At 46.9% G+C, this 24745-nt stretch overlaps 1 protein-coding gene and 1 long non-coding RNA gene across 8 annotated transcripts; one reads left to right on the top strand and one right to left on the bottom strand.

Moving 5' to 3' along the window:
* Positions 1–103: 103 nt before the first annotated feature.
* On the bottom strand, positions 104–24745 carry LOC308184252 (uncharacterized protein). 7 transcript variants are annotated; one of them, XM_080571196.1, is made up of 19 exons: positions 23941–24745; positions 22715–22818; positions 21974–22088; positions 20580–20754; positions 19899–20010; positions 18786–18892; positions 17826–17952; positions 17415–17535; positions 17046–17131; positions 15859–15983; positions 14518–14577; positions 10338–10404; positions 9134–9228; positions 7354–7482; positions 5502–5616; positions 4578–4715; positions 3747–3913; positions 3167–3255; positions 104–567 (listed from the first exon to the last, which is right to left on the bottom strand). In XM_080571196.1, the coding sequence occupies exons 1-19, from the start codon at positions 24054–24056 to the stop codon at positions 372–374; spliced, it is 2244 nt and encodes a 747-aa protein (XP_080427322.1). In that variant the 5' UTR covers positions 24057–24745; the 3' UTR covers positions 104–371. The 7 variants fall into 7 exon arrangements, with proteins under 7 accessions (XP_080427322.1, XP_080427325.1, XP_080427324.1 ...); XM_080571199.1 differs by having other exon boundaries at positions 22734–22818; XM_080571198.1 differs by having other exon boundaries at positions 24613–24679.
* On the top strand, positions 7499–9826 carry LOC308184278. Its single transcript, XR_013942619.1, has 2 exons — positions 7499–8633; positions 9363–9826. It is a non-coding gene; the product is annotated as an uncharacterized lncRNA (long non-coding RNA).

Raw genomic sequence — 24745 nt, 5'->3', positions numbered from 1 at the left:
AGAAGTTTGTTGAGCTGGGGCCTCCTTCCATGAGGGTTACCTCCAAACCAGAACAGGTGAGTGCTCCCTTTAGAGGGGAATGTGAGAAACTACTGACAGGCAGTACACGGAAGACCCGATCTGTGGTTGCTGTACCTCAAGGAGAGGGAGAGGGAGGAAACAACAGCAGAGAGACATGAATGTGAACAGCGCGTCACACGTTGTCACCAGGTGCACTCCATTGACACCTCCCAAAAAGCAGCATGCCCCAGAAGTTCAAGTCCTCTTGTCAGCAGCCAGCTTTTGAGCCTGAAGCTCAGAACGCGGCCCGGTTCCTGGAGATGGCAGTGCTGGGCGTGTGAGGAGGTGATGGATGAGAGGGCCGTGGTGACCTAGTCCATCTTCCATACCTTCGCCGCTGGCCAGGTCTTGCCCTGGACTTGTTGCCAGCTGACAGTGGCAGTGCTGATTTCTGGAGAAATGGGCTCGTAGGAGCGGAGGGACAAGCTCGCAGCCAGCAGACCCATCCGGACACAGGTGTCTGTGTCGTGGTTAGCGAGCATCCCTGCAAGGATTCCTGCCATTAAGCTGCGGAGAGAAAGAAAGGCAGCCTTGAGCACTGGGGAACAGCCCTGACCCTGGGAACGTGGCCATTTGGAAGAGAACTCATTTGGATCCACATTAACACTTACAGAAGCAGAGTATGTCTTAGAGGAGGGATGAGGTGATAATGAGAATTTTGTGCTTCTTGTTTTTATTTTTAAATTTGGAAGGAACAAGTGGTGCTATTTAGTTGCAATTTATTTGCATTTTATTTGCTTCTCATCTGAGAAGTCAAGGGCATTTCCCATTCCACCACATTTTTATTTTCTCCCCAGTTTTGCAGGAGAGCCAGGAGAAAAGAAAGTGTGTCTAGAAAGGGAAGAAGCTATTTTCCCCTTGCTCTTTAATTATTTTGTCACTTCTCTGTTGCTTGTTGGTACCTTGTTACACTTCCTCCTTCCCCCCATTGGGATGATACAGATGAGAAGAAAGGTAAATTTCCAAGTATAATGTGAGAGGGACAACAGACACAAATAGAAAAAGAAATCCAAAGCTGAAATGAGATTTCCGATTCAGATTTCTGTAAATTTTAGCAGCGGTTTTCCATTTGAGATTTCACAGGAAAAATGATGGGAGCGCTTGGAGCAGCAGCTGTGACCCACAGGTCCTTACAAGGAGGCCATCAGAAGGAGAGGGGGACTTTTTCTGCCTGCCGTGCAGGGGACAGCTCTGTCGAGGCATGGATACGTGCAGGGTGCTGCTTGGGATCAGCTGGGAGCAGCCAGTGTTTATTCATAGCTAAGTGCAACAGTGATGCTAGGAAGCTAGGGAAGGACAAAGGAGATGGGAAAGCGAAGGGAGAGGATAATGGCATTTAGGATGAAGAAGCAAGGGCAGGAAAATGTGACAACAGGGAGGATTAATGAGCAAATCTCATTTGCTGGGAAAAGCAAAAGTGAAAGGGAAAATGACTCCCTTTTTGCACTCTGGCTAATTACCTCAACTGTTTTTTTTTCTCTTAACAAAGACACAGAAGATTGTGGTTTCAAGAAACCATTCAGTCTCTCAACAGCTCGAGGCTCAGTGTAAATATTTGGGGGAGCATCCCCTAGCAATGCCGAGTGCGGGCACGCTGTTGCCACAGCAGCTGGGTGCGAGGAGCAAACAGCCGCTGCTCCCCGCACGCAGGCCCGGCGGCTCCTTGGGCAGCGGCCCCGGCGTTGTAGGGCAGCCTCGGGAGCGCTGCTGGGTGCACGGCATCGCCCAGCAGGGCTTTAGGAGCTGAAGGGTTTGTGGGGCCGAGCTGTGCGGTAGTCCTGAGCTGTACCCTACTGCGTGGTCCCTTGGAGAAGCCAACAGCTGGGCTGCCTGTTGTATGCCCGTGTAACTCGGTGAAGGTGTTTGACAGCGGCGCACGTTACCTTGCCTTTTCTCTTCCCTTACATTAACCCTTCAGAAAGGGAGAGGAAACTGTAAGGAAGACATTCAGCTTCCATTGGCCCCCAGAACAAATTGGTTCGGGGCAGTCGTGTACGAGCAGATGGTGCAGGGAGGAGGCTGCACCCCCGGCGGGGCTGCCAGAGGCTGGCACAGCTGCTAGAGGCAGCGAGCAAAGCTGAGATGCCCTAGGACGGGTGACCCCAGCAGCTTGCCCCTGGGCCCCGTTGCTGTGTTAGACCTACTGCACTCAACAACGCTGTGGTCTTCTTCAGGGCATGGTGCCAGTGGCAGCCAACTCGTCTGAGAGGTGACTTGGGACACTAGGAGTAATCAGAGACTCTGGCATTAAGTGGATTAATTAGCTTGGCAAGAGTTATTGCTTGATACTAGCTAAAATATTGAGGACTCTGTAAGTTATCACAAAAATGACTATTCTTTCTGCCTACCCATCAAAGACAAAAGGAGAAGTGTTGCTATGTTGAGTTACTGCTAGGTAAGAGTAGAAAAATAAAAGGAAGTATCTGTCACATATGGCCTTCTGGTCTGGCCCAAGGCAATGAAAGGGGAGAATTGATTATCGCAGGAAAAAAAATAAATAAAATGACTGCTACATATAGTTTGACAAGTTAACGAGGAGCATAATAAAATACTACTCTGACAGACTGAGAATTGATCACCGGGGGTAGGAATAATACGTGTCACTTCCTACTCCCATGTACAGCATTGTGTGACCAGCTAGAATTATACAGCGGGCTCTTTTGAAGCACGAGCTATTGCCAGAGGCTAATGCAGAACCTGATGAGATGCTTTTCCAGGGCGATTCTAGCTACTGAGTGGCAGTCCCTCTTCCACCGGAGAAGTGTGGAAGTAAATTAGTTAGCTAGTAAGTCAGCTTTAATGTAAGGTGGTTTACTTTGCTTTTAGCAGCTCAGCCTAGAGTAATTCAGAACTACTGGATTGCCGTGAAAGACTTGGATCCTAAGGAAAAGCAAAGCTAATAATGGCAAGACTGGCTTCAAGATGCTTAGCAGGACATTTTTAGCAAGCGTTGCAAGGAATCACAGAAACCTGTCCTGGCCTTGTGTCTCTAGTGTCTGTTCGTCAAGCAGCAGAATGTAGTTTGACTTTGCAGTAGAATTTGAAAGAAATCCCGTTATGACTGTTCCACATTTAGCTCGAGAAGATAGAGTAGCTAGAAATGTACCTGTCACCAGCTCCTGAGACATTGACTATCTCCTCCCTGCTGATGTGGATGGCGGGGTAGTGGGTGGCACAGAGGCTGGCAGCAGCAGGCTGTGTGGGGAAACAAGGGACGTTAGTGGGAATTGCCCAAGCTGGTAGGGTCTGATGTGGCTGCTGTCATCCAGACCTGCACAGCAGCCAAAAATAAAAAATAAAAATAAAAAGAAATAAAAAAAAGAAAGGGGGGGAAAAAAGAATAAACGTAAGCCATAAGCCAATAATCTAAATAATTGTTTTTCATGGTTTGGAGGAGATCAGTGATTCAAGTTGCTGAAAATGAAGCTTGCAGTCATGAATATTCAGGGCAAGCTTATTTAAAATGAGCTGGCTGTAAGCACTGCTGCTAGGAGCCAGAAGGACAGACAACATGATTTTCTTCGCTAATCCTCAGAGCTGTGTATTCCACCCCCAAACATGAACATTTGCCAACTGTGATGCCACGTTTCCCAGCACTGCTGCTTCGCCACCAGAAATAGCAATGGTGCTGCGTGGTCCCAGGCAGAAGCAGCCGAGAGCCCAGGGCTTGTTTTCCGTGCCCTTACCTGCTCGTGAGCTGCTGGACGAAGCGAAATGCTCCCTCCCAGGCTCTTGCCACAGAGAAGGACGCCGTGAGCGCCCAGGGTCACCACCACGCAGCACAGGTGGGCCAGCAAAGGGCGGGCCAAGGCCATGGCCGTCTTGATAACGTCCTCCAACCTGGACGGCAGCTCTGTAGGCAGCAGGGAGGAAAAAGCGTGGCATAACTTTAAAGGTTCTCAGCAGGCCCTTTTGTGGGCTCCTACCCCTACTTCTCCTATTTATGAGCACAACTAGTTATAAGCAGTAATGAAATGTGGTTTGTTTGTTTGTTTTCTTTGAATTGTAGGAAACATGAAATTCTCCAACATTAAACTTCCATACCATTTATCCTATGCTGAGGAAACCACCATCACGGGACTACAGATGTGTCTGTAGAGACCAAAAAACTGTCCAAAAATAAAGCATGACTTTCTTGTTTTAATACTTTTGGACTTCCACCTGCATGTGGTGGGGTATTTCATTTCCCCAGGGGGTGGTACCTTTGGGGCCCTCAGAGCATCATGCTTCACTGAGACATTTATAAACTAAAAATTATATTCTTCTTTGGATGGTGAAGCGAGGAAAATGGACAAGGAGCCACCCTGGGCCTACTGCACTCTTTAATAGACCATCGGTCTGGCCTGGGCCATACAACCCCTGCAGAGATAGCTGCAAGGTGGAAGATGCCAAGACTGCTTATGAATTCCCACTGTGTTATAACTCAATTTGATTGAAATGGGAGATGGGGAGGAAAACACTCTCTCCAGGGTCTAGATTATCTGACAATGTGATTGACTCTTCTGAGTGTTCAATACCTGCTGGCAGAGGGTTCCCAAGGGTCCGATTTATTGCTCTTAGCTCTTGGAGGTTGGGGGAAATGTACGTGAGTGCTTTCCAGCTGTCTGAGAGGAATGGCTTAGAGGCCTTGTTCTCATCTGTTGGCTCATAGCACACTTAAAAACAACATTGCAATTGGTTAGTTAATTATTTAACCAGTGGTTCATCTTTATATCAGAGCAGGATGCAGTGCAGAAGGCTAAATAAGTCTGCACAAGCAGGGTTATATGTGTAATGTATCAGAAGCTTAAATATTATTTCCCCCATGCTGGAGACCAGGTCTCCCCAGTTTTCCTTCCTGTTGCTCAGCAATGACATGGCTCCTTCTGGCTCTGGAATGATGTAATCAGACTTCAGGTCTGTTACTCCTTTTAGCTGGTTTTGGAGCCTCTGCCAGGTTTTAAGAACATTGTCTCCTTCTTCAGGATTTGCTTTTTAAAATGAAGGCATAACTCCAAAAGTTCAGGAGCCTTGTGAAGGGTCCTCAGCATACAAGGAGAGGGACTATGTATATTTTTTGGAAATGGGAGAGAAATCCTCTCAAATGATGCTTTAGCACTTATTCTGAGAAGCAAACTACAGAAGCACACGCATCTGTGCTAGCCTGGAGATTAAAGGCAAAGAGAGCAGCTTTTTCTGGCAGTGCTGGAGGGCTGTAGCTCCTACGCTACAGGAAATGCGCTTTAGCTGCAGGATGAGACAAACTCAGAGAAAGTAGAAATGCTTCAACCATTTGAAATAAAGCAGCAGCGTATAGAAAGGAGCCCTGAGCAACACAGCATGTCAGGCTACAGCTGGGTATCTCCATCAAGCAGCAGAGGAGGGTGCTTGGGGTGTGTGGAGTGTCCTGGCGCACACACTGGTAGGAGCTGTGGGGCCAGGGCTGGGCAGGCTCTCCTCACCTGCTAGCTGATGCTCCCTAGCTAGTTGGCAGATGTACTGAATAGTGGACAGAGGCACGTTTCCATCAACGCAGACTAGCGGGGCCCGGCACAGGTTCTCCTTGAACTGGGACACCTAGAGAGAATCCAGGACACAGAGCAGAGACAGCCTGAGTCATTGCAGAGGGACAAAATGGTTGCTATTCACACTGAGGATGTAGGATTTTCACTCGTAGTGCAGTTCTTAGGTGCAGGCATGAACCTAAAGGAGTGATTCCCTAAGGAAAGTGGATCTCTCTGTTTACCTCTCTTCTTCCCCTTCTTGTTCCCTGCTCCCCATCATTAAGAAGCAGACTCAACGGGCAGGGCCCCTCCAGCAGAGAAAGATAGTTGCTGGTCCTCCCCACACCACATTGGTACCCCTGGCTCAGTCAGAGGCCTACAGGGAGAGGGAATGCTGCTATTTCAGGTCACCGTAGGACTCCCTGTGCTCTGCCTGGCTTGACTACTCCTTCGCTTGCTGCCTGTGTCCTTGAAATGTCCTGAGGAGGGCTTTGCAACAGCTCCTGCAATGACCGGGCAGGCTGAGGGAAGAGGGGAAGTATAACGCCAGCAGCAAAACCAGTCTTGGAGAAGTGAAAGAGAGCACCATGTCTGCAAGTGGGTTTTCTTTCTGAACTTGGTGCTAACAGCCCAGTGAGATGCAGGCTTTGGGCTTGTAGCTCCCTTTCTGGAGGAAGATGACTTAAATCACCCTTTGAAGAGGCACATAGACTGGCTCTTTGTTGTGTGGGGGTTTTTGTTTGTTTGTTTTAATCACAGTAAAATTCCTTTTGCCTGTTCATGCACTGTCCACCTCTTATGTTTAGCCCTGTGGCTACAGCACTGCTCAGCACAGCGCTCTGTTGCTGCTGTCTGTAAGCAGGTAGAGTGGGGACCTGCTGCTCCTTGGCTCTCTGAGGCTGCACGACCACTGCCCAAACACCAGGCCAGTGCTGCAGGCGCTCGTGCAGCCTCCCCCCTGTGTCTCCACTAATCCTGGCTGAAAGAAGGACTGCCAAAATGCACTTCGCAGCAGAAGATTGGTTCAGAGTTTCCACTGGCCACAGCTGTTTCATAAAGCTCCACAGAATTAATCTGTCTTGTAATGGTTTTGTGTGCCAAGGCTTGGGAGAGGCAGGGTGGGGATGGAAGTGGAAGCAATGACCATAGTTTTTCCTACGAAGCCTCCACCTCACGGGGAGCCCACCGGTAAGTAAATTGCACTTAACTTTCATGTTGCTGTCAGTCATGAAGTATGGGCTTTTGTTCTGCTGACAGCAGAATGAGTAGGGAAGGAGGGTGCAGTGACGGGGGTTTCACTGAATCAGTCTGTAATTAATGCTTCCATTAGCCCTGATGTTCTGAAGGTTTGGATGTGCTGAGAAGCAGTACCTGTTTATACAACTCAGCATGTAGAAACAAAAGGGATGGCGGGGAGGGGATGGAGTAGGAAAACTTTCTTTAATCAGTGTTCTGTCCAAGGCTGGTTTTTGTTTTTTGGTTTTCCCCTAAAGGGGGAAAAGTCATTTCTGCAGGTAGACTGGATTTACTGACAGCTTTAAGGTACCACAAGTGACAGGTTAACTGGAACTTGACGCTGAAGAGGCTTCTGGCTTACAGGTCAAGCTCCATCTGGGTAAGAAGCAACAGGTAGCTCTGGTAGCTTGCCATGCAGCAATCCCAGTGGCCAATATCTGGGGTTAACTTTAGGATTTCCCATGTTCGCTCCACACACCCACTCACTCCTGGTATAGCTTCTCTAGCTGTTTTTTGTCACACCTCCACACTCTTTCTCTTAAGCAGAAGGTAACAAATCAGCTGGCATGCATACGTATTGCTCTGTTATCTGGTGGTGGATGTCCATATCTCCCAAGCCAACGCTCAGCTCCCCAGCACTGGTGATCACAGCACAGTAAGTGGCTGTGCTCTTCCTCTCCAGCTGCAGGATGGCACTCATGTCCTGGAACAAGGAGAACAGTTACCAGTGGAGCACGTTTCTCTTCCTTCTCACTCAGCTCAACGTCAATATTCTTTCTCTGTGCCCACCTGATTTGTAGCTGCAGCCCAGCTCGTTGTTCTCCCTTCAACCTCCCTTCTCCCTTACGACAAGCAACATTTCAGAGATATCTTGGTCTAGGCAGTGCTGGCAGATGGCTGCTTATTAATATTTGTAATGCAAGAGAAGCCACAGCAAAGATTAAAGAACTGATTTAGTAAATGAACGCGACAGGCCTCTGCCACGCGGTTCCATAGATGGTGTCCCTGCTGTAAGGGAAGGGCGTCCTGCAGAATGGCTGAAGCACTGCCTGCCCCAGCCATCCTTTCCCGTGGCTTATGTGACACATCTGATGGCGTGCCAGGCACACCTTGGTGGCACGCCCCAGCCAGCGACGACGTTAGCGACCTCACTGACTGCACAGGCAGGGAGGCCGATTTTGATGGCAGCCTCGCAGCCCTTTTTGCAGCAGTCATGGACATAACTGTGAGGTGTCCTTCCTCTGTGGACAGCCTGAATGATCTGCTGAGAGAGTTTGGGGCATTTCTTGGAATACACATGTGGATGGAGAAGTGCTTTCTGCTGAGTAGTTCACAGGGAAGTTGGCATCACAAGGGCAAGGTCATCTCCAGCACTGCTGGTAATGTTTCTTGCAGGCCAGGATTGCTTGGCAGCTAGTCGTGCTGCATCTTCCCTTGGGAGAGCGCTCACTTTGATAGCTCAAACTGTGCCATGCTTGGGTAGAGGAGAGATTACAGGTCTGCAGCTATGAAGCCTTTATATACTAAATGGGAGTTCTTGTTCCTATTGCTGCTTTTATTGAGCTGCTCAGGTAGCCAGAAGTAAGGCCTCATGTGCTCTTTCTGTCTGGACGCCAGGGTCCCGAAAGCACTAACAGACCTTAATGGCCCTGACCAGCCTCACCTGGGGTCTCCACCCACACCCCTGGCTTGCCCTCAGCTCTGTCTTTTCTCCACAGAGGTGCCTGAGGGCTGGGGTTGGTCTCAGGGCCTACTTTGCTCCCTGGCTGGTCAGGCTCTGCCCTGACACCCCTGGGGAGCTCCAGCTGCTCCTGGCTCCCTGACCTGTGGGGACAAGCGGCTGCTGAGTGCCAGGTACTCCTCTGGTGCACGGTGAGGGCTGTGGGCTGTGATGTGGAGGACCCTGCTTTGAACCAGGGAGGTGCCTGGCTTTGTGTCCCAGTTCTGGGCTTTCTCTGTCTTATGCTTTACCTAAATCAGGCTGTTTTGGCATTGCTTTGTTTATCCTGAGGATCAGGCTTTACATATTTTAGGCTGTGTTTAGTTAGGCCTTCTTAGACGTTTTTGTGGTTTTTCCTGATTTACCTCTCTTTGTCCTTCAAACACCAGTCCCTGGAGCTGAATTCAGACCACATGGTTCAGACTTCAAGCTGTGTATATGTGCATATGTGTAGCCTGTGTGCTGGGGGTGGCTCCTCGCTTTTTGATTGTCTGTAACTAAAGGAGCATTGAACTGGTCTCACTCTTAGCCTGATGAAAGGTGACTCTTATGACTGCCAGGGTTAAAAGGATTTTTCCCTTTATGTGATGTCGTCACCTCCATGCTTCTCAAGTGCCACTACAGTGCAACATACCATGTGGTGACAGTAGTGCAGGATGGACTCTGAGTGTTCGTCCTTCCCCATGGCAGACAGAAAGAGAGGAGTCAGCCCGAGGCGGCTTAAGCAGTCTAAAAGCAAACAGAAACAAAAGACGTTAATAGATCTGTCGGAGTGCTGTGAAAGCAATGACAGCTTGTGCAGGCTGAGTGTCTGTAGGAAAGCCCTCTCCTGGAAAACTTAATGCCCATCTATCCTCATCTAGCAGGATGTTCAAGGCTGCAGCTGCTGCCAGACCGGCTGGGCTGGGATGATCTATGGCTGCCTGCCACACTGCGGCTCTGAATCTTCTGGAACCACTGGGAGTGGAGGAAAGAGAAGAAGGAGGAAGAAACTTATGCATTTCCCTGGCATCATTTCCTTCACCCATCACAAGCATGCGGGCTTGCCCACATCGCTTCTGTGCGCAGCCTTGCCGCCCTGCTTTTCTCACCATGCTACCTTACTAGAACCTGAATGGCCTCACAGGAAACCCTTCCTCTGCTCCCTTCAGGTTACCACAGATTATACCTCAGCAGATGGGTGGCATATCTTCTCTCCTCGAGCTTCCCCATTTGTGATCTGAAGTGACAGTAGGTTTATGTTAAGAAGAGTTGGGAAAGGCCAACAAGCCAGAGTAATCCTAAGATCTTTTTGTAATGTGCCGCTGCTAATTTCAGTACGCAAACACAGGTCTGCTACTGCTTGTGGAGGAGCACCAGGCACACTGTGATCCTTTGCTGTTGCCAGTGACTGTAGCCCTTTCTCTCCTACCGTAATTCCTGTGCCCCAGCTCCTCTTGTCCCTGGTGTATGGATGATTATCTTTGTGTAGGCCTATTCATTCCTCAGGACATACTTTATTGTGACTACAACCTGACATTAACTCAGAAACCGAGGACCAGGCTGTTCAGCAGTCACTGGAGATCACTGGTGTTGATTTAACTTTGATTTGGGGTCCCTGTGCTATATACTAGTCAATTCCATATTTGAGGACCTTCCTTTTCATGATCGCTGCCCAGCTCGCCCTCCCCTCTTATTTTTTGGAGTGCCTGCTTCCTTTTCCAGGCAGTCTGTCCCCTGGTATATTGCCTAAAGCATCCCAGATCTCAACAGCTCTCAAGAGCTCCTGCTGTTGAAGGAACATGAAAGGACAAATCACAGCTGGCACGCACCCACAGGCAAACCCGAGCACTAGGCACCTGCCAAGTTTCTTCCAACGCCGCCGAAAGTTCGTCTCACTCTTCCAGCGTTCGTTTGCCCACCACCCTGGAGGAATAAATTATTAATCAGCAAAGCTGGGAGAGCCATTTGGCATAGATGCCACGTCTCCATTAATACTTGAAGTGAACTTAATGCTGCTGAAAGGGCAGCAATTAAGGGGGCAGAAGCCATCTAGGTATGGGTTTGCGAGCAGCACAAACTCCCACAGCTTATCTGCAGACTTCAGCTCTGGTGACAAAGGCCCACTTCTAGGAGGGGAGATCAGTTTGGGCTCCCCATGTATTGCTTATTGGTCTTATTGGCTAAGACCTTTCTGAATAATGCTAATGAGTGTTTCAGTCAATATGAGCAGCCCTCTGAATTTACTGACTCATGTCAGCACTGGGACTCCAGAGTCCCATTTTTTTTTCACATTTTAAAGATAAAACAAGCTTTGTCATCTTTGCCTGTGCTGTCCTCTGTGGGCAATACTTTACTCATGGAAGGATCTATTTCAGTGTTTGAATACTTTTTTTCACTTTCCCTTCTCTTCCTAAACATCTCCTTCCTTAGAAACATTAGAAACACCCCTTTTCCACCTGTGTGGTTACCAGTTTCTCTTGCCTCTGCCTTCTGTCTTTCTGTCCAGCTGTCAATGTGTCACAGACGACCAAACTGTCACAAGGTAGGCAGTCCCTCATCCATCTCCTCCTGATTTTCCTGCCAGAAGAACTACCTCAGTAAATGCTCCAATCTCTTTGGGCGTCATCACTGACTATCAAGTGGTTTTAAAGCTCCTTTTTCATACAACCCTGAAACATATTTTCCATTTCTGAAGAGAGCTTGCCACTGGCATTCGTAACAATCTTAACAGCTCTGGATAATCCATAGCTTTCAAGAGTATGTTGAGTGTTTGGGTGGCAAGTGCTGAAGCGTGTGCATGCCTGTGCAGAGCAGCTCCTGGCACAGACTCTCAAGTCAGCTCAGGTGCACCAGAATACCCCTGCACATGCACATTTTTCTTGCTTGTAAACACTTCTACCCATCCTAAACAAGGATTTTACCTTGGGGTAACAAATGCTCTTCCTCCAACCCCTCACGTTTCTTGGGGGTTAGTAAAACTCATACCAAAGCTTTCTAGGGACCCTTCTTACACTGTTCTGAGCCTTGATCTCATGGACCTGTGCATCTGTCCCTTGTAGGCAATACTTTCTTCTTCATCCAGTCCTGTGACTGCGAGAAGCTGCTCTCCCATGTAAACATGCTCTTTTATTACCCCCAGGCTGCTTTTGTTTCCCGTGAGTCTCCCCAGTTGTGCAGTCTGTAAGACTTGATGCTAATTCTTGACCCCTTTGTTCCTCTGCCTGGCAGTTCTCCAGGCCCAGCACTGCTCAGACAACCTGAGCAGAGCTGCATATAAACAACTTATCACTTCTGTCCACCTTGCCACTACTCGCCACTCCTCATTAACCCAAACGCCACTCCATCACATTTGCTTATGCTCTCTGCGAATTGCCACTGGCACTGCCAGAACTGAGGATATTTCCATCTGTGACTGTCTCCTACTGAGCTTTGCAGATTTCCAAAGCAGTGAGGATGCCTATTTTAACTCTGAACTCACTGCCCGTAATAGAAGCAGCCAAGGGAGAAATACCTACCCCAAGTAAAAAGCAAGGATGCTTGTTTAGGCAAGTCAAACGACATGGCTTTGAACGCTGGCCCCTATTAAAAGAGGGTGCTAACTGCCATTGGTAATGAGCACAAACTCCACTCAGTGCAGTACAAGTATCTGGTTTTCAAAGCTGATACCAGCAGGAATGTTGAAAATACTTATGAGCTCCCTTCTTCGCCTGGCATGCTGATCTTCTCTTTCAGTTCGCCCCCACATTCCAAAGACAGAGCTTCAGGTTTTTTAAGCCAAGCTTTGCCCTAACAGTGGGTGTACCAGCCTCCCACTCAGGGACCCAGCCAGGGGTGCGTTCTGATGTACAACCCCACAAGACATCAAAAAAAATGAAGATTATATCTCCTTAAAGTAGCAAGTGGGTGCAGTGAGAGGTGAACTAGCAACCTGCTTGTAAAGACAAAGAAATGACTGGCTCTTGTCACACCTTGCCAGCTCAGCTGGTAACTCAATCTGAGCAGGTCTTGGGTATCTCTTCTACACTGTGTTCAAGTTGGTTTGGCTGAGATGAAAAAACTAGATGAAAATGGGCTTGCTGAGATGGTTTGCGATAAGACTGAGCTGATGCTTTCTGGCAAGGTTTCAGGGAATTGACAGAGTGTCTAGGACCTTCTTCTGTGTCCTGAAAGACTTGAATTCCTAATGTAAAAGTGAGACTCTGCTCTACTTCTGGATATCCTGAGAACATTATAACCATAATGCTTCATCCAACACCTTTCCCTCTGCAAGAGACCATGTGTCTTTCCCTGCAGATTACCTACATCCAACTAGTTATTTATAGGGCACTTTGCTTCTGGATAGCCTTGAAAGCTATGTGGAAGTTAAAAACAGTATAGAATACAGCTGCTTTCTTGCTAACTGGGACAGCACGAGGTGCGAGTGGTACCCTAATGCTCTGCAATGAATGCAGCATGTATGAGGGTGGGACCTGCTGGGTGCTGATCTCTTTGGAAAAATTCGTCTTCAAGAGCCAAAGCAGACCAATACTGCTGAGACTGCTTTTTCCTCTGTGCATAACCACAGAGGCTGTCAGCAGGAACGTTTTGTCTGTCAGTTCCCAAATCCTCCTGCAGCTTGGTATTTGGGTCACTGCCATGATGAGCCTTCAGCTCTAGGGCTCGCCGCTATGCAGACAGGCAGGTAATACCTCACCTTTGAATGCAACATTAAAAAACTCCTTTTTTCCTTTTCCCTTGCCAGCTGCTCCCACTGGGATGTGTGGCCATCCTTGCCCCTCACCATGCCATGGGTGGTCCAGGGGCCTGCAGTCACCGCTGACACACCGGGAGGTGACTTGCCTGCTCCTGGTCACAGTTTGGGGCATGCATGCTACCAGTTAGATCACAGCTGAAGCAGTTGGGCTTTCGGTTTTACAAGTCTGCATAGTTAATGCTCTAGCATGTGTCACCTTTGACCCCTATAATACTGTTTGGCTTTTGCCTCCATATCCTTGAACAGCCAGCTTCCTTAATGACAGCTTCCTCAGCAGGTCTCTCCCTATCTGACTGAGAGGTCTTCACAGACTGCCCCATTTGAAGGAAGAAGATGGCCACAAGTTTCTGCTTCAGCAATCAGCATAGAGTAATTTGAGACACTAAACAAATTGTGAGCAAGCTCCACCACCTCAGCCTGTGGTATTTCATGTTATAGCTCAACAAAAATTGTATAGGCCGTGTAATGGCTGTCATTTGCAATGGGGAAGTCCCATGCCTGCAGGTCTGTCCCGCTTTAGCCTCTTGGTTGTTTTGTGGTCAAACCACAGTGAGAAAGAGAAGGTCTGGTGACATTTAAAATGTTCTATATTTTTAGAGCAATCTGTGTGTGTGTGACTCAAACCCTGTATGACTGAAGAAGCTGTCTCTCTTGTTTAGCTGTAACTGTGTCAGTACTACTTTTCTCAAAGGCTTCCACTACCACCGTGGGTACTCCGCGTGGAGTCTTTGGCTCCTGTTCATGCCACTTTCCATTGCTAAGACAGCCCCAGGCAGTCAGAACTGCCTCTTACCTGGGGATTTCCTTGCTATAGGGTCTGCCCTTGATTATGGGTTAGCACAGTGAGGGTCTTCACCCGTGGCTTCTAGCTCTATGTGCTTTGTGAGTGACCTGGGCAGCTCTTCTGCTGAAACAGCTCTTTGGGCATGCAGCATCAGAGAAGAGCCCAGAGGTACCTTAACACTGATTGTCAAGGCTAGAGTGATATGTGGAATTCGTAAGGATGACATATGGCTCTGATCTTGTCTTGAGTGGTAGGGATAGTGACTTTCAGCATGTGAACGGAGTAGGTCAATGTGTATCACCCCAGGTCTGACCCAGACAACACACCGAATGTGCAGCACTACACCTTCTGTGTTTGTGCGTGTGTGCTCATGCAGATACAAAGATAACGTGCACTGACGCCACCTCTTCCTACCCCCAGCCCCTCATTTGGCTTGTTATTCCTGTAAAAGTAGCTGGAAATGGCAGCGGTGCTAAGAAAGCTACTATAGATACAATACCAGAATGACAGAGTTCTGCGCCTTGGCTATAAAGTCAACGTTGATACCTCCAATCACCACCTTTAAAGGGAAGAAAGAGGTAAAAAGTGGTTGGAAGGACTCAAGAGAAAAGCTCCAATTTTCCATTGCCTTTTTTTTCCCCACTTTTACCACCCTCTTGAAAGCTATCTCATTTACAGTGTGAAGGCCTGTGCTTGTTTTGGCTGGCTATACACAGGTCTGCACAATTCTAATCAGAAAGAATGGAAAGCTCTTCTAAATGTTTCTTTCTGACTTGTGCCTACTGATAACCAGTTCCAGCATGGCAGGACATTATTATGTACATAGAGGGGAGCTGGCAGTTTCACTGAGTGGTCATAGAGTAATGAAAGAAGTTGCATGATCTGGTTATGTCAGTGCCCTTGAGGCCTTCTCTCTTAGGACAATTTTTGACATACCAAACCTCAGAAGGATTCAGGCATTGCTGTGTAAAGGGGAGGAGAAGGGATAAGAATGGAGAAAAGAAAATGGGAAAAAGTGGGCAGAGAAATGCGGTCATTTCTTGCAAGCTCCCAGAAGACATTGCCCTGCCCAGTGAAATTTTATCGATCATTGTCTTATTGTCCAACAAAACCAGAAAAAGCAGCGTAGCGCCACAAATGGGAAATTCCCAGATTCTTTGGAGACGTAGAGCTCTTTTTTTCCTCATTCTGTCAAATGCTGGGTTGTTGTCTCTGGAGTCACTGCGTTCTTTTATGTTAAAAAATCCTACTGCAAATGGGTTTTAGAAACTTTTTCAGCTCTCTAAAGACTACCTAAAATAGATTTGCTGTAAATCATGTAGCACACACAAAATCAAGATAGTGAATGGAATATGAGTTATAATGGATCTTGTTTGGGATATGCTGCACCTCTTGTAATTTTGGCAGTCATGAGCAGGAGGCCAACAAAAGGAGATATTTATAAAAAGTGTGTGACTCAGCAGCTCAAAATATCCACCTACCGCCACCCTCTTCCAGGTCTACTGCTGTAGTCACAAGGGCTCCCTGGCACTGAGAGGAATACAATTGAAGTTGTATGTAAGGTCACAATAAAAGGCGAAAAGGTGATTAAAGTTTTAATGGATTTGATGGTCTAAGACTTAATGGGATTAGGCCATCGGCAGTGTTCATTCTCTGTAAGTAGAGTGGGAGACGATATTTATCAGAGAACAATAAAGAAAACTAAAGAAAGAATGTCTGCCAGCATAAAGCAGAAAGATTGGTCTCTGGCTGAGTCACCTCTTATTTTAGAAATAGATAAATTTTTATCTTCAGTGCTGTCAGTAGATAGGCATTAAATGGAGGACAGCAGGGGACTCACTGGCTGAGGTGGGGTTGTGTCCTCTTGCCGAGGCAGGTTCCCCTTCCTTGTGGCTTTCTGCAGCTTGCTCAGGGCCACTGCAATGCAGCTGCCCACTCTGGCATTGTTCTTGATCAGAGCAAGGTCTGTATGGCATTTCTTTTGAGGAAAAGGAAAAATACCAGCAAGATTGGCATTATAGAATTCTATGTAGGATCTGCCTTGAGGGGGACAACAGGAAATGCATGCTGTGAGACTCGGTAGATTTGATTGCTCTGCACCAAAATTAATTGGGGGCCGATTTACTGGGTTACAATACTGCATGATCCCTCTGAAGTTTTAAATGTATTCACCTTCCTCCCTCTGTGTTCGTGGAGAGTAAATCTAACATCCCCATTTTACAGATAGGGAATAGAAGCAAAGGCCTCCCAGAAGATGAGGTGAAGTGCCTAAACTGAAGAGTCTAAAAACCATTAAGGAACTCAGCCGTCTTTTCCAGAACTAGACGCCTACTGAGATTTTTGCCAAGTCTCATCTACATGCCCCTTTTTCATCAGTTTCACTGGGAGCAAAGTATCAGAGGCTTTGAAAACCCCATTTTGTGGCAGCATACAAATCTAATATCCAAACCCCCTTTACTTATCTGCCCTGACTGACCATGAGGTTTCCCAGGGGGCTGGCAGCAGAGCCTGGAGGTGAACCTGGCTCTTCCAGATCCTCCATCAGCATCCCAGCCAGTAGATCTGACTTCCTCTTGCCTGTACAAGAGGATTCACGTTACATAGGAGTATTTTTCTTCCAAGTTTCTCTTACTCTGCACTAGCATGAAGAATTGCATAAGGCAGCATGTTCAGCCCAGGCATCTTCAAGCGTACAACCCCACCATGTGCAACGGTGTCCTCAGACTCCATCATAGAGCAGGCAAGATCAGAAGCGAGGGTAGATCCCTTTGGACTCTGGACCACCTGATCTCTGTGCTGGCCTCCAATTTGTAACGCAAAAGTGGGTGAGGACAGAAAGGGTGCTGCTGAAGAAGCAGGATGCAATCGCTGAGCTTTCAGCTGTTTGCAGATAATGAAGTGTTTGCCCCTCTTTGTTAGACTGTCAGTAAAATGGCAGCTTTTTTCAGCAAACATTATTGAAGGAAATGAGAAGTACACTCCTCCTCCTCCCCTCCCCCCCAACCTCCCCACTTAGTAAAAGGATACTTGAGTCCAGTGATTTCCCGTCAGTTAATTCATTGATCTTCTGTAACATAAAAGGGGTCAGTTCTTTGCCTGTAATCCCTTTGGACCTGCAAATATAAAGAAAATTACTGTAGATGAGACAAACTGAGCTGAAACGGCATCAGAGTAGAAGCACTGCTGCTAGCAGACAATTTATCTCCATAACCACATGCCATAAAAAGTCCTGTAAACAAGCTTCAGGTTACGTAAAACCACAGCGAGAGCCTTGTTGTGGGTTCATCCACACCCAAGGTTAAGCTGTGCTACAATCCCCGTGGCAGTGTCCCTGAAGTCATTTATTTCCTCAAGCCCACAGGCTGAGCAAAGGATAGGGCCTAGGTTGGTTCTCACCTGGCTTCGCCGAGAGCTTGCTGGATGGCTTCTTCGATAACCTGGCCTGAGGCAGCTCGCTCCTGGGGACAGGGCACTGCTATCAGCACCCCGCTGCTCAGGCCTAGCCCCAGAGCGCTGGCTGGGAGAGGACAGGCAGATCGTTAGCGGCTCTCCTCGGACACATGAAATGCTGAGGGAAAAGGGCAGAGGAGAGTGGGTGCAGGGTGTGTGAACGCACAGGGCTGGAGCTCCTGTCCTTGGCTGACCCAAGGACAGCTCTTTTCCAGCTAACAATTGGTTTATATCCTTCTAATTCTTTTCAGTCTGTTTGTATGATAAGAGGCAAAGACTTTTAAAAACAAAAAAAATTCCACTTTTGTGACCCTCTGTTCCAGGGACATACGTGAACCTTTCCCTGCTGGAACACACCGATGAGTTTAGCTGCCTCCTCTTCATCCTGGACGTGATATGGTGCCTTGAAGCCACTCTGGCGTGAGAAGAAGGCTGGGAACTCCCTCGACTCCCCAAAGGCAGCCACACAGACTCCCTGGGTTTCCTGCAGCAGGGAGGTGAGAAAAGACGGTAATCAGTGGAGGGAAAGGGGACCCCCAGAAAGAGATTGACTTTTCCCTTCTAACCAGCTAGAAGATGTCTTTCTTTAGCACAGCATTTGGTTACTTTTATACATCCTGTTCTATTCTGTTCTGTCAAATCAAACAGCCAGACACGGTAACTAGTCAGACAGAAAGCGTATTATTGAAACGTAGGAGACGCATGCGCTTTGCTCAGAGCTGATCAAAAGCAGGGCAGCTGTCACTAGCACAATACTGAGTCCAAGGTAACAAGCTGGGATCTGAAGTTATGTTATGAGCTGACAGGAATTTAAATGAGTTATGTTTCTGATTGAAAGGTATTGACACTGGCTGTCACCTGAAGCGCTGGCTGTGGTGGTTTCCAACATACCAAACCTTAAAAATGGACTCTACTGAAAATCGTCTCGTTTCTCCTTGTAATTCTGATTTTGGTTTAATGTCTGACAGATCCAGCTTGTGTGATCCATCAGTCCTGGAGCATTTTCTCAGTAGATAGTAAAGTGAATCTAAAGCCATAAAAGAGGCCATGGCTTGGGGTGCCTTTGGCCTCAGCTGGAACGGTTGTTGGAACAGCCTCCTGGATGTGGATAGGTTTGTGTTAGGGGTAGCCCAGTGCTTGAATAGCCCCAGAACTAGAAAATGGTAAATATGGGCCTCACATTCTCTCAATAGTTGTTGGTGAAAATCTTGGGCTTAATAACTGCCCCAACATCACCGGGCCTTCTTGTCACTGCTGGACTCGGTACACAAAGTATATCATCACCTGCTTTCATGCTCAGCAGCCCACTATACCTACCAGATATTCCAGTGTCCTGCCAATATCAAGGATAGACTTGACTCCTGCAGATACAACAGCAACTGGAGTTCGTCCTAGCTCTGTCAAGTCAGCACTCACATCCAGAGCTGTCAAGAGACAAGCAGCTGTTGTTTGTGATAGCGTTGTACACCAAGCTGACCTTATCTGCCCTCTTAAAAAGCCATATCTGCCTGGGATGCCAGGGCCTGCTTTTGCAACCATTTTGATCCACAAACAAACATTACAGGTTTAGATCATGCTATTAGATGTTGAGATTGTAAGAGAGACTGAGATGGTAAGAGAGACTGAAAACTACGAAGTCACTTGGCCTAGGGCAGAGATGCAGCCCTACACTGACTGTCTCACCTGTTTATTCACCTCAGAAAACAGCATGCAAAAATTTGGTTGAAAAGAAAGAAGGTGTCATAAAACAAGGACAAAGTTCAAGAAGATGGAATATAAGAAGACTTTGATTTTGGTGTTGACATAGCTGGCAGAAAAGCACCACAGGAGCTTTGATGACCTCAGGAAACCCCCTGGTCTGGAATTTACATCACATCTGAAAGAGACAGCATTCATCAGAGCGGTTTGCTTACGCTATGCTAGGAATATACATGGCTAAAAAGAAAGTATGTACTTAGAGGTCACAAAGTACACTGCCAAGGCTGTGCCATGTCCCCATGTTTCCAGAGAGGAACGTGGACCAGGGCCTAAATCTCTTTTGCGGCGACACCCTCCTGCTCCTTAGCTGTCAGCGAGCCAATAACAGCACTGTGCTTCACAGCCAGTATCAGGTTATCCAGCTAGCACAAAGTGGGGAAAGTACAGTCGGCTCCTGCTGCACCATCAGACAATATCCATATAACCCTGTGCAAACAAAGGATAAAGAGAAACTCCCACACTCTTATCTGGCCGGTGCTCAAGAGGAATATTTTGAAGCTTCTGGAAAGGAGATACTGGAGAGAAAACAACCAGAGTATGGTTGAGAAGAATGATAACTTTACTCTTCTGAGCAGACAGTTTCTGTAGGGCAAACTGAGAAAAAGGAAGAAAGATGGAATTAAATAAAACTGCAGCAACGAGAAGAAAAGTAGAATGTATTGACTTTCTTACTGTTCTCTCCTCCCCGATGGACGCCTCCGATGCCTCCTGTCACAAACACACAAATTCCTGCCTTGTGTGCTGCAATCATTGTTCCGGACACGGTCGTGCCACCAGACAAGCCCTGTCAGGGGACAACCGGTCACAGTCAGCACGGAGCAAGACCCAGAGAATACTGCATGCAGGCAGCTATGGTTGTGGTCCGACACACAGCAATGTCACAACAGCCTGCTGACACAGCTGGCAAGTGAAATTCGGATACAAATATTCCTAGGCAAAAATGCAGAGGAATCATCATCCCTGCTACATAAATTGTTCTTGTAATAGCAAAAGCCTTTATTCTCCAGGGCTTTCCAACCAGAAAGGTTAATGGGCAACCAATGTCACCTCAAGCACTGTGTGCGTAACTTGGGGTGGCTCGTGTGTCACATAGTTTATATGTAACATGCTGATGCCTTATCGTGCCGATATGAATGTTCTTAGCTTAGCCAGCCAATCCAGAATGGTCTGAATCCAGGTCTGCTACTCCCTGACTGATATATTTTGACTCTGGATAGGAATATATTTCAACTTACCAATAAGACACCATGTTATGTGGTGTCTTAAAGAGGTTTAGAGCTACCTGGCTTGAAGCTGGAGAGCACCCTATTGCTATATAGAAAACATCAAAGTAGGAAGCCTGCGTTACCATACCTGGCTGAGGACATAAGGAAGATCTCTCCGAGACACTTTAACTACATTTTTACTGCTTGCCAAGAACTGAAGTTCCTCATCTGTGAGTCCCACGTGGATTTGACCCCTTAAAATACCTATAGTGGCTGGAACTGCTCCATTTGTTGTTACAATTTTTTCTACCTCTCTGGCCATGCTAGAATAAGATAGACAAGACAACGATCACAGAATTAGTGAGGGGAACAATCAGGTAAGAAATCTGCCATGTTTGATGGCCAACATTCCCAATTTCCAGTTCTGTACAGTTTTTGGGATTTCAGCGAAGTCCAGTTCCTCTTCTGTATCTTGCTAATGGCAGAAGGCTTTGCATTTGATTTTACAGCAGTGCAGAGCTATCGAGAGCTCCTGTTTTCAGGACAGCAATGTACAGGCTCTGTACTTCATTTCTGAGGCAGGATCTATAAAATAGCCTGTTTTACAAGCAAACCTATTTGTACAATACACTACTGAATATTAGAGATATTCTCAAAATAGAGCCTTTCAGTATCTATTACTCGTATTTCTGAGAACATAAACCTTCATAGAAACCCCAGATACTTCAAGTCCTATTCAAACAACCAGGCTATATTTTTCACAATCTAAGCAGTCAGATATAAGGTAACAACAGTGCAGAAAAGCTGCAGCCTGAGAATATTCTAGAGTTTCAGACTAGGTTTTTCTAAGCTTTCCAGGTTTTATATTTGATCATCTGTAGACTACTGTCTTAAGAGCAGCTTCTTCTCCCTTCATGAGCTATCTGTACGTACACTAGACAATCTTTAACTCTGAAACTACCTTCTCCAAAACCTGACTGAGCTTCACTGTAAGATGGAGTGCCAGGCAAAACAATGGCAAGGTCAATACTGAAACCTTCCTGTGCTTTCAGGAAGCTAGGATGGAGAGGAGACAGAATGAAACACAAATCTACAGGATGTCAATAAATAAAAGGTAGAGATTTTTGTGGGCTTTTTTTTTCCCTTATGCAGGGCACAGAGAGACCAGCAGCTCTCACAGCAGCTGCTCTGAGAGGCACCAATGAGTAGATTTCACTATTGTGTTCCAATCCTTTTTGTATTATAAAAGGTACACCTAAAGAAACCACAAAGTGTTTTCAGTGTCTGTACGAATTATGCAGCCACAAAGTGTGGTTTATCAGTCTTAGAGCAAATGATGACATTATCTGCTGCCAGATTTTAAAGGAAGCCAGAAATGTGAGGTGTTGAGTAAGGACATGTGTTACATGGTTCTGCTCTCCTTAGAAGTCCAAATGCAACTGTTTTACACCAGAGCTCATATTCTGTATCCCTAGCAACCTGACATTTCCCTTTGCTTCGTTCTTATAACTTTGTTGAACGAGGAACATCAAAATCCACAACCTTAGATTCTGAGGGTAGGCCATGCCATGTGTAATGATGGTGCTTTCCAAGGCTACAACTGGTCTCCCCTCCATCAGGGCTTCCTGTACGGAGGGCTGAATCCTGAAATAAGCACCTGGGGATAAATATAGAAAAGTCAGTTATTTGCATGGATATTTGCAGTAAACACTGATCTATTTTATAAAAGGCAAATTGTCATCATCGCAATAAATTTATTCTCCTTTTCAGCTAATCTTTGGGGGGAATTCAGAAATGACTCCATGGAGACTAAAACTGTGTTTTATGTGACTGAAATGTTTGCAAAACCCAACCAAACAAAAAACAACGCTACAATTAATACAAATAATAATCCTCATCACCATCACTCAGTGTTCCTCTCCCACCACTGTTGCAGCTGTGTTGTTACTGGCTCCAGTAATATTACCTTAAATGGACGTTACTGTGAATGAACTGAGCCCTGCAATCATGCCCAAAGAATAACGTGTTAAAAGAGCAGAAGCATCAAGGATACCATAATAACCCAGTATATTATAAGAATATTGTGCATCAAAAATTCTCCTAATTTTAATGTCGTTATCAAACAACAGAAACTCCCTGCGCATTTAGACTTGAAGTATCCTTACAAAAGCTGAAAATGCTGCTCTTTGCTTTTCTCCCACAACACTGCCAGCAAGGTTTATGCTGCATTCAGATGAGGAAGATGCTTTCTGCCCAGGGACTATTTCAGAATACACTACTCACCATGCAGAAATCTTCTCACCTGGGTGGTCCTACATGCCACAGTGGACACACAGCTTCCCAATCTACAGGTTATCTTCGTAATCATCTTGTGCGTAAGGATGGTCCTGAGATTACAAAAGTCAGGTAAAAAATTAAAGAAGTAATTAAGCAATGATGTGACGGTATACCTAACATCTCTTGCACCGATTTTGGAAAGTGAACGATCCTGGGCTTGCCCAAGAGATTGTGTGGAGGGTCCTGTTGTTTCAAGCATGAGCCCTGGTGTTAAAGCAAAATGTTAAACTGTAGAAGTAGAGTTGTAAGAGTCCACCTAGCCCATTGCCAATGCTGGGCTGAAATCATGTCAGAGCAGAAGAAAGGATGAGGAGTAACAAACTGGAGAGACTTTAGAAGTATACAACATTTTGATTTCCAAAGCTACTTGTTCACGATAAATTTCAGGCTCAGCCGCTGTCACCTTCAACCTGAAAGATTACAAGGAGAAAACTACAGGGAAGATGCAGGCAGAGGAATACTATAAAGAGAAGAGCCTTTGCAGGTATTTTGAGGGAAACAAGCAGTTCAGTAAAATAAAGAAGCTAAGGAGTGGAAAGCCAGATTGTAACCACCAAGAGGAAAGAGCAGCTCTTCCTAGAGCCGAGAGTGCTTTATGCATGCTCAAGTTACATCGTCTTTTTTAGTACAAAGTGTTGGAAGCAGAGGCACAATTCAGCCCCGGCAAGAACTCCAGAACTCCTCTTGTCTCTTAGCAACTCCTATTCACTTTAATTAAATTCATTGCAGAACAGAGAAAGAGGGGGAGAGAGTTGCAAAGGTTAAGAGGCTGGTCTGGTCTGGGCCTCAGGGCAGTTTCACTCAGTTCCTGGCTGCTTCACTTATTTTTGCTGGGCATTTGGCCATATCCCTCAAGCCTTTCTATTCCTCACCCCTTAACTGGGAGGAAAAGATTTATCTCTTCAGTCCTTTGTGCTTATTGTTAATTCAGATAGGAAATTAGAGTAACAGTACTGTGTTCCTGCTACATTTAGCAGATCTCAGTACAATTTGTGGCACTACAGCTACACAGACACATTATATCCAGGAAAAGTTGTGGGTTTTTTTGCTGGAATCTGAAGACTTTGCCTATATAGGACAGCTTAGTCTGTGTAACAGGGAAAGATGGACTGGTTCTGCTAGACATCTCTTAAGCCACCAAGAGAGAGATTGTTATGCAATGCAATACACACCTGACTGAAACAAGGAGATCTTTTTTTCCAGTTTCCAAATCCTTTTTAAGACCAAAATCTCCACAAAGTTTATGAAATCCTATCATGACACAAAGGTGGCAAAAGCTCCTATTCATGCTTACAATCTCTTCTTGTTCAGCGCCAAATTCAGCAGTCAACAGCCTGAAAAGTTCATGCAAATGTTCTGGTTTCCTTGTGTGTGTGCGTACACACCCCTTGCTCTCTGGGGCAAAGTCAGCTTTGGAATAAATTCATTGAGCCAACAAGGTTACTACGGCTAGGATCAGTTGGGCTGCTCGAGCTGTGCTCTGAATTTTAACAACCCCCCGTAATCTGAAGCACAGCAGCCCGAAGTGCCCAAGCCGAGCTGGCCTGTGGCTAAAACACAGCTGGTCACCACCTGACACCCGACACGAATTAGCTGATGTTCTCCGGAAAGTCAGCCAGCACTCGGCCCGAGCAGCCTGAAAGGTATCTGGGGCTTGGCAAGCGTAGCAGCGAGACCTGCCCGACCTTTCGCCTTGTAACAAAACTTTGCACGTTCCCAGTGCAAGTTCCGCACAGCTCTGGCATTGAGCTTGCCTCCCTCCTCCGAGCGTCCCCGCTCGCCTCCCCTCCTCGTCCGTCGGGCACGTTTGGCTTGGTGAAGCCGTGGCCTGGCGCGTCTCTTACCTCCGGGCGGCCGTGGCACATGGGAGGCTGGCTGGGTTCTGGAGCTGTGCCGGGGCAGCCCCGGGAGAAGGCGTGCCGAGGGGGCCGGCGGTGGCATGGGGGGGCTGAGAGAGTCCATTTATTATTAACCACA

This window comes from Anser brachyrhynchus (genome assembly GCF_964034855.1).
Source record: "Anser brachyrhynchus genome assembly, chromosome: 1".
NCBI lineage: Eukaryota > Metazoa > Chordata > Aves > Anseriformes > Anatidae > Anser > Anser brachyrhynchus.
The sequence above is the reverse complement of the archived record's forward strand: the minus strand, read 5'-3'. Positions and strand labels throughout refer to the sequence as shown.